The following is a 9,541-nucleotide window of genomic DNA, read 5'->3' as shown; positions in this document are numbered from 1 at the left end:
CTGCACTTTCCCACACATGGTGCTCTATAATGTATTGCTGGGATAGTGGAAGTTGTCTTCCTCTATAGCTGATGGTACATTGTGCTGTATATGTACCATCAGCTATAGAGGACTACAAATCCCAGCAATACGTTATACACTGTACGTATAATGTATTGCTGGGATTTGTTGTACTCCTCTATAGTTGGTGATATTCTGCACTGCGCTGTATAGAGGACTACAAATCCCAGCAATAATACATTATACAGCGCAATGCGGAATACCACCAGCTATAGAGGAGTACAACAAATCCCAGCAATAATACATTATACAGTGGTGTAATGCCGAATACCACTAGCTATAGATGACTACAAAACCCAGCAATAGTACATTATACAGCACAATGCAGAATACCACTAGCTATAGAGGACTACAAAACCCAGCAACAGTACATTATACAGCGCAATGCAGAATACCGCCAGCTATAGAGGAATACAACAAATCTCAGCAATAGTACATTATACAGCGCAATGCAGAATACCGCCAGCTATAGAGGAATACAACAAATCTCAGCAATAGTACATTATAGCTGGCGGTATTCTGCATTGCACTGTGTATTGTATTATTGCTGGGATTTGTAGTCCTCTATAGCCATTCTGCATTCATTGCTGTATAATTTTACACTTTCCATTTCACTATATTGCACACCACTATTTTTTTTCTTTTTTACTTCCACCGCTCCAAGCTTTCTCCTGTGATGGACTACAACCTCAATACAAACTAGTAGTCCCATCATTGGAGCCATTTTTAAAAATGTCTTTTATTGTTTATCCGATTAACCGATTAATCGAATGTAATAATCGGCTAACTAATCGATTTTGAAAATAATCGTTAGCTGCAGCTCTATACAAAACATACCTCTAATCTACCAGAAATGCACTCCTGTTGCTGATGTAGGGGGCTGACAACACACTGTAGTTTTTTTGCACTTATTAAACTGATATCACAAAATGCTTCCAGATGTATATTTAACAGATTAAAAGGGACCAAATAAGAGAAGTTCATTGTTAGGGTTTACATATGCTTAAAGAGCTGCCAGTCATATCTGCACCACTAACGCCACCAAAAAAAGATAACCTGTCACAAGCTCCTACTGAATCCTTCCATGCAATATGTTGAGAATACACTCCAGAGATGTTCGCCACTGCTGCATACAATCAGTAAAAGCTAAAACAAGCACCTAGACATCTACCTGTAATCCCTAGTGGTCCTCTTCCAGCTTTAAAACCAGACAGAGTTTCTAGCCCTTCCCTCAACTATCAAAATAAAAGCTTTGGCTGGAGTTCCAAATACTGAACTCATTTCAGCAGTCATTACATGAACAAGCTAATCACATTCTGTGATATTTAGATTAACACTAAAGAGAAAGTAATGATAAAGTTACGTCCTCACTCAAAAAATTGTGTGAACGTTCACTTCAATTATCCAGTCATGTGAAATGCAAATTCCTATTCACTTTAAATACACAATCATGTGTAGGTGCGTTTCCCATGACTGGATAATTGAAGTGAATGTTCGCACATGTAAGTAGATTATGAACTGGTTTAATAAATGAGCCTTAATGTGTTAACTGCCACAGTAATAAATGAAAAGGTGTACTTGCGAAACATCCACTCTAGTTTCCATTTAAAGTAAATATACATTTAGCAGTTCATTTGACAAATTGGTACATTGGTATTGAACCATTGTAGTGGTAGCACATGAACAGTCTGAAAAACATTTCCCACAGTGCCAATCCACTGACTTTTCTTGTAATACCTTTGGGATAAAGTGGATCCCCATATCAGCGAAGTGACTTAAAACAGGGAAAACACAATATGAAAGATTATCGAGGGAGGAATTCAACTGCTTTGGTAATGCCACAGAAAAGAGAGCACACACTTGAAGGACATTTACCTCTTTCATCTGTGCCAGAAAAGCAAATAGAAAATAGAAAAGTCAACGGAGATAACACAGGGAACAAGCAGCTACATTTGTAGGTCCAGGGCTCAAAAGGGTCATTCTCTGTGGATGATCAGGATGAAAGCACAGGCTCAGAAGATGGGGGACACACTTCACAATTTCCACTGACTAAATGTAAGTTTTACAAAGGAAATATGAAATATCATATGAGAGAGAGAGAGAGAGAGAGAGAGAGAGAGAGGTTTTTCAGCAGTTGGGTTTCAACCTTCACAATTGAATGGACCTTTAGGTGACCATAGACATTTGATTGCCATCTGATATGGTCTTTTCCGATCAGATAAGAGTTTTTATTATTATCGGCAAAACATTTTTTATGAAAGTCAGCTTTAAGGGGATTTTCTTTAGATTTCTTCATTAGAATGTTTTTAGATGATAAAAGAATATTTGTACATTTTGCCTGTGCTGAAATCCATTCTCCACTGTTGCGATTTGCAGATCTGAACGAGAGCTGTTACCATATTTCATTGTTGGTGCGTTTTGAGGATTGGAAACTCTTTGAAAAGTCCTGAATGCTTGGACTTTTCAAGATATAATGCTTTTGTACTGAATGTTAGAGATCAGGTTGTAATTACTTTCAGCCTTCCCAGATGAACAATAGTATCACATTTTCTGTCCTAGATAAATCACACAGGGCAGAAACTAAAATGTGGCTTTAAAGTGAACTGTGTACTGTTTTTTAAGCTTTTAAAGGAACACTATAGTGAATAATGTTATATTTTGGTAACAGTTTGTGGTTAATGACTGTAATCAAAGTTTCTTAACCGGGGTTCTGCAGACACCCAAAAACCACCAGTTTGACAAAAGTCGCTTTTTTTCAATCAGCTTTTGTCTAAGGAGCCGCTTTTGAAACATCTAGCCTAACTGTGACTGCAGCCAATATGCTGCCAACACAATAGATCGTGGGTAAGATTCCCCAATCCACGTTAATGGTGCTTACCTTAAAAAAAAAAAAAAAAGAATAATCTGAGTGTATGGCAAGTTTTAGAGTACTGGCTCCTGATGCCACTAGGCTCTGGCAGAAACTTTACTGGGCACCAAGGTTTCAGCTGCGGGATTTCAGACAAGAGGGTAGAGCTGCTCCATGTTTCCCAATTGCTGACATTATGGTGTCCTAAACCCATTCCTTATAGGAGATAGCTCTACATATCCTGGACATGGTTCACACTGTTCATGTTAACTTAAATGCTGCAGCCTCTCCCCAGATGGATTCCCTCTTTGTAGTGACTGTGAAGTTGTAGAAATTTAGACAATCAGGACTGGTTCCCTCCAGCAAGCCATGCTGAACGCTGGCCACTGATGTGCTCTGGGAGAGAACAAAGCTAATGTGCTGATCATGGCACAAATCAGTTTTATTATGTTCTATTGGCCATACTGTGGTGTGATGTGGTTGTCCTGTGTTGAACCATGTTGCACTGGTGGTGGGTGATTATGTTGGACGACGCAATTAATGCTGGATAAATGTCAAGGCACCTTTCATTTACAAGGCACCAAGTCCTAATGTTGAAGGACAATGGCCTCTTCCTCACATCTGGTCCACCGAGAAGATTTGGGGGTTTGTGGAATGACTATGGGGTGTATTAGTACCCCTTGTTGCTGCTAAATAACAGATGCCTGGTGCTGCTGGAATGTAAACAACAGTGCTGGGAATCCTGGACGATGTTATGGACCAAATATGGGGCTGTTGTTTACAAATAGCAGTTGGGCATCTGTCATTTAGCAGCGGTAGTGCAGAGCGGCAACATCATTGGGTGGCAGGTCATTGTGATTTGGTGCTGGATGTACATCACTGGCTTGCATGCTGGATTTACATCAGAGGACATTAGTTACTTTTTTTGCAAATAAAAAAACTTTTTCATGGTGTGTGTTTATTTACATTTCATTATTGTGGGAATGAGTAATAAAGGGTTCTAATGTACAAAAGATATCTGGGAGCCCCTTATTCTATATGGGGCTTCCAGATCCCTATAAGTCTTTCCAACAAAATCCAACATCCTTTTTGGGGCACATGCATGTTGCGGGGAAGAGGTCCTTCTACCTCAACATTGGGACAACGTGCCTTGCAAGGAGCGGGGTGTTGCTACCCCTCCCCTTGCAAGGTACCTGCCCAATCCTGAAAGTCATGTAGCCTGGTATAGTTCATAAAGGGGGATCTCATGCTCATTGCCCTTTCTTGGCCACCCAGACTGCATGCCTGGATAAGGATCTGGTTTAAATTTTAGGGGGAACCTCATGCCGTATTTTTATGTCAGTTTGAAAGGACCAACATGTTCTGCTCCATAACTTCACATGCAGTATTAAGGCATCCTCCAAGCAAGTTATTTAAAGCATTTATGCATTTTCAATATTGCCCTATAAACCCCATGAAAAGACCCTCTTCTCACTGAACGGTATTTTTTTATATTTTTTTGCATGCCTGCAGTGGCCAGCTACCCATGTATTTTTTTAACAAAAGTTTGCAAAGTAGCCTTGAAAAAGCCCAATAAAAATAGAAAGATTCAACCCCCATAGAGTTCACAGCCGAACCTCCTGCAAACCGTACTTTGCCTGATTCGCTCTTCCGTGAAAAATATTATACACCATTGTATCTTAGAATTAACGTAAACAGAGCCCAGATGTGTATTGCAATTGACTGGTAAATTTTCCCATTTGTTGTGTAACCAAATATTTTTAAATCCTAACACCAGGCAGATTTTGTTTTATTTTGATATAGGCAAGAGGTAAATTCAGTTAGGTCTTTGTTTCTGTCTGTGACCCAATTGGAGAGGTTTTCACTCAGTTCCTGTCCCTCTGTCACCAGTACATACAATGAAGCCAGAGGGAGTGCAGTCACGTGAGGTGAAATCTTCCCAATAGGGACACAGACAGCAATAAAAACCTACCCCACTCTATCCGAAATTGCATAAAAAGTTTTTGCTGGAGTTGAATTTTTTTAGAAAGCTTGTACATATGCTCTATTTTACACTATACAATGTAATTTTAGTAATTTTTCACATACAGTAAAAAAATAAATAAAGGTTAGTAAAATATTCTTATCTTATTCTTCTCAGTGGCTGCTGAGGCATACAGAAATTGTTTTGAAGAATAACAGAGGTACTTACAGGTACAACTTGGTGCTGGCAGTTTAGCAGTATAGGTAGTACACACCAGGCCCTGGTGGTGTTTGCTTGTCTGTATAATATACTGTATGTCTAATAGCCGATTTCCAGAAAAGAGTTTCGTATGGGACCCTCAACTGTCATTCAGCATCTCAGAATATAATTTTAACGTTTTCCCAATGTAAACTTCTTTTAATGGCAGTTTTAAAAGATTACCACTAATGAGAGAGACTTACTGCTACATGAGTTGGTGTTATTTGTATTAGGGGTGGCATTTAATTTCATGATTCATAATGCCCTAAAACCTTACAAATAATAATATCTATAATAAAGGCAGTATCTACTTCCCCTTCCCATCTCAACATATTACTTTTTCATGAGCGAAAACCCTGCCTTTCACATCTCCACACTCTACAAAAAAAAAACATAGCTATGCCTTGTGCTTGCATATTTTATTTATATAGCTTACTTTAAAATGGACATTTGGAATCTTGGGGTTGGATTCTACATGTCTTTGTTGATTCTTGGGGGCAGTGCTTCTAAAAAATTGTTTGCAGACTTCCCTGCATGCAGTGCTTCCCTGAGGCTACTGTAAACTGCAAAATACATAGTTTAATGTATCATTTTTTTTAGGCAGCATGTTGGTAGCTTAGATTTCAAACAATCTTTCTTTTATCTCTCAAGGTCACCACACTAAAATCTGGAGATGTCTCTCTGTATACAGCTGCCATTACAAGGGGTTTGCATTCTGCCTGTTGCATTTTTGGTTTATATTACTATATCAAGAATGTAAAAGGAGAAGTAGGAATTCACAAGTGGGAAGGGAGGAGTTAGGATAGCATGGAGATCTTGCAGAATTCGTGTAGACACACACCCCGGTCTCAATTCCAGAATATTATTTTTCTGTTTCAATATATTAATTGAGTTTTCTGAAGGGGATACTATAATAAAACAGCACTTTGCAATATTGGCAGTATTAGATAATTAACTGAGATACATAGAGGTGTACAATCAACAGGATTATAACCAATCATGTGAACACTATGAATGTACATATGCAATTTAAAAGGTGCTATGAAATAGTTATATTTCTATATCTCAGTGTCATGTCCTATATGTGGCAGTACAAATGGTATGAGCAATGGGATTTGCAAATGTTGGCTGCATCCATACATTTTAGGGATCAATGTCCGGGCAGACATAGAAGGGAAGCAAAGAAAAACAGAAAGAGATTGTGAGCCTAACGAAAGAGAAAACAATGTAACACAAAGAAAAATCGAAAGTGAAGTGGCCAAAAGTAGCAAAGGCGGAAAGAATGAAAAAAAGATTGGTCTTACTGTGGGTTATCGTAGGAAAACTGAATTGAAGAACAGTATGGGCACCTAGATGAAACAAGTGCATGGCTGGAGACATAGGCATCTAACACTTCCAGAAGTGTTGAATGCTGAATCGTCTAATGCTACAACACTGGAATAGAACAAAAGTAGGAGACATGGGCTGTTAGATAAGTAAGTATAGTTCCTTTTCTTTTGCAAGCACGCTCTATATTGATGTCTACTAAATATTGAAATCATTACAAATGATTGGATTCATGTGTGTATTGTAAATGCAACTTGTGATACTGTTTGTAGAAAAAAAAGTTGGTTCAAAAAATATACTGTGGAAGAAAGAAAACCAGAAGACAGTTGTGAACTTAAATAGCTCTTATGTGTAACCATATGTCTTGCTTAGGTCATACAGACCTACTAAATTGTGTCTTTCAGGCTGGTATAAATGGCTGGATTTATCGATCTTCCTTACCGATGGTGTCGTGTATGGGATCTCTGTGGGCGGCCCTCTCCTTTATTCTGTCTCTCATTTTAGGATTTAGTCTAATGTCCTCAGCATGGTTTAAAAATGATGACATATCTTATGGAGTCTTTGTACAATGCAGTGGCCAAATCAGTTCTCCATGTAACCAGACATGCATTGTTTTCAGGACCTTGGAGGAAATCCCTGATCTGTTTTGGAAGGTAACCAGAAAAGCATAATGTACTATTAATATTACAGATTCCAAGATATGTTAAAGTTCACTTTGCAGTGTTCCTTAGATGTAAAAGAAAAATGAAAATGCATTGAAATGAAAGACAAACTTAGAGTCCTTATTTGCAGATGTCCCTAGGGGGGGAAACATAGTGGTGGCACATAGCCATGATAAAATACAATGGTTCTGTCACAGTTTAGCTGCAGACTTGCAGCTGAACTGTCACTTGTAGTTCTACAAGTATGTGCAGACCTGGTTCTGCAAGCATAAATGCAGCTCTAAGCCTGGGTTCACACCTAGGCGTACCGAATATGCGCGTTTGCCGTGCGTTTTTACCGCGTTTCCGAGGGCTATCTGGCTGTATCCTAATGGATACGCACGGATAATACGCCCCAAACAAGCTCCTGTACTGCTTTGGGCGTTTTGCCGTGCGTTCCTACACGCTGTAAAACGCCCAGGTGGGAACCATGCCCATAGGCAATCATTGGTTTTCACATGTTGAACGTTTTATAGCGCGTAGGAACGCACTGTAAAACGCCCAGGTGTGAACCAGGCCTTAGGGATTAATAAATATGCAGTTGTGTGAAAAGTGATCTCATCAATCAAATTCACATTAGAAAGATCCATAAGTTGAAGAAAATAAACTAAAAAGCCCCCAAAACAGGAGAAAATATGCTGTATATTATCTGCTGGGTGAATTGAGTGCTGTAGTGTGCAAATCTTCACAAGTAGTGCCAAAACCAAAGTGCTCTTCACCTTCACACCTCTATGTAAAAGATGCACTCTTCAGGTGTGTAGGACCCCTTAAAAGTAGGTGATATTAAGCGCTTGATGAAAAGATTGGTAATTGATAGAAGGACATTTCCCAATACATAGGACTCTTAGGGAGTAGCGGTGGGCAAATCCTTCCTTAACACACCTCACGAGCACAACAATAAGAGACAAGAAAGGAGGGATGCGTACATCGCATAAAATATCTTTATTAAATTAAAACCACATAAAAAGATTTCAGGCACATCTGTGTGTGCTATGTCCCACAACACGGAATGTACAGCATAGCTATGTGGAGCTAGAGATACACCAGTTACTTCCAGCTCTCTCATGCGTGTAGCTCCATCCCTCACAGACGCAATTGTGTCACATGTACGTTGTCCCATCCAAAGCTCTTAGTTCGTCTGGACATCCTCCTTTTGTAGCTAATCCTACCAGAATATGCTGATATTCACGTGATTTAATGGTGGTATTTTGATGGGTTTCTCTGAAATGCTTTTATCAGAACAGAAGTCTGCTTCACCAGGAGTTATGGGTATAAATATGATATCATGGGATAAACTACAGATAAAGAAAATCTAATAATGAGGGTGACACAGTTACTCCATAGGGATATGAGTCCCTTATAAAAGATTAGTGAGAAAGTGTAAGCCCAGGAACTGAATCCCAATGGCCTTCATATTAACACAAGGGTGGACTAGTCAAAATATGATTCCGGATCTAAAACCAGGAAAATAAAGGAGTTAAAGTTTCACCGAAATTCCATCAAAATCTGTCAATATGTAATTTTGTGTAAACAAATTCCATGTAATTTTGAAAAATGTAATGTACCTGCGGTCAGCTTTGTCATTTTATATGCAGGCTGTGCACCTAATTGCTAAGTTATAAAGTTATTGAATAATTAAGAAGATGAAATGGTGAGTTTCTACAAAAGAGGAAGTGCGTGGGCAGGAAAAAGTAGACAATATGCTTTTTAATTTACTATTGGAATGGATGAATGATTATAAAATGGAAATGTGTAACAACTGATTCTAAAGTCACATCTAAGTACAAATACCATGAGTATTATCTTTTGTTGCTGAGCTCTTCTTGGAAGGATCGGATAGTTTGGAACTTAGATGTAAATGGCTATAATACTGCACTATAGAAGTGTGACTTCACACATTGGGGGGTCTATTCACAAAGCTGCCGAGGGCAGCCGAGTGAATGACCGATCAGAAGTGAAGTGAGCCGAACACTGTTCGGCTATTCACTTCAGGCTGGTACGGCTGATTTCAGCCGTACATCGGCTTGCTTGGCGTGGCTTCAGATCAGCCGAACATGCTCAGCATGTTCGGCTGACCCAAAGTGCAGAAGGAGTTCGACTCAGCCGATCCAACATCTGGATCGGCTGAGCCGAACCTCCGGCAGGCTTCACACTGCTGTTCGGGCTATTCTGAAAGATCCCGAACAGCAGTGAGAGAATAGCCGAATGCCGCCGAGCGGCATTTGGCTCGGCTGTTCTGCTCGGTCCCTCAGAGGCACCGAGCAGAACAGAAAAAGAGTGAAAAAAGTAGAAAAAAGTTAATAGAAAACGATTGTGCAGAGCTAGCAGTGACAGCTAGCTCCGCCCAATAGTTTCCTATTGTCCGGCGGCTCTGCTGCTGTAAAA

At 39.5% G+C, this 9,541-nt stretch overlaps 1 protein-coding gene across 1 annotated transcript in view; it reads left to right on the top strand.

Annotated features, from left to right (window-relative positions):
* TMEM211 (transmembrane protein 211) overlaps window positions 1-9,541 on the top strand; it is a 27,315-nt gene that overhangs the window by 16,227 nt on the left and 1,547 nt on the right. The window contains exon 2 of the mRNA XM_018560472.1: window positions 6,860-7,108. Within this exon, the coding sequence (XP_018415974.1) occupies window positions 6,860-7,108 (249 nt within the window). The remainder of the gene's footprint in view (window positions 1-6,859; window positions 7,109-9,541) is intronic.

This window comes from Nanorana parkeri, unplaced genomic scaffold, assembly GCF_000935625.1.
Source record: "Nanorana parkeri isolate BGI_ZX_2015 unplaced genomic scaffold, ASM93562v1 scaffold18, whole genome shotgun sequence".
Taxonomy (NCBI): domain Eukaryota; kingdom Metazoa; phylum Chordata; class Amphibia; order Anura; family Dicroglossidae; genus Nanorana; species Nanorana parkeri.
This window is presented reverse-complemented; position numbering and strand designations above follow the sequence as displayed.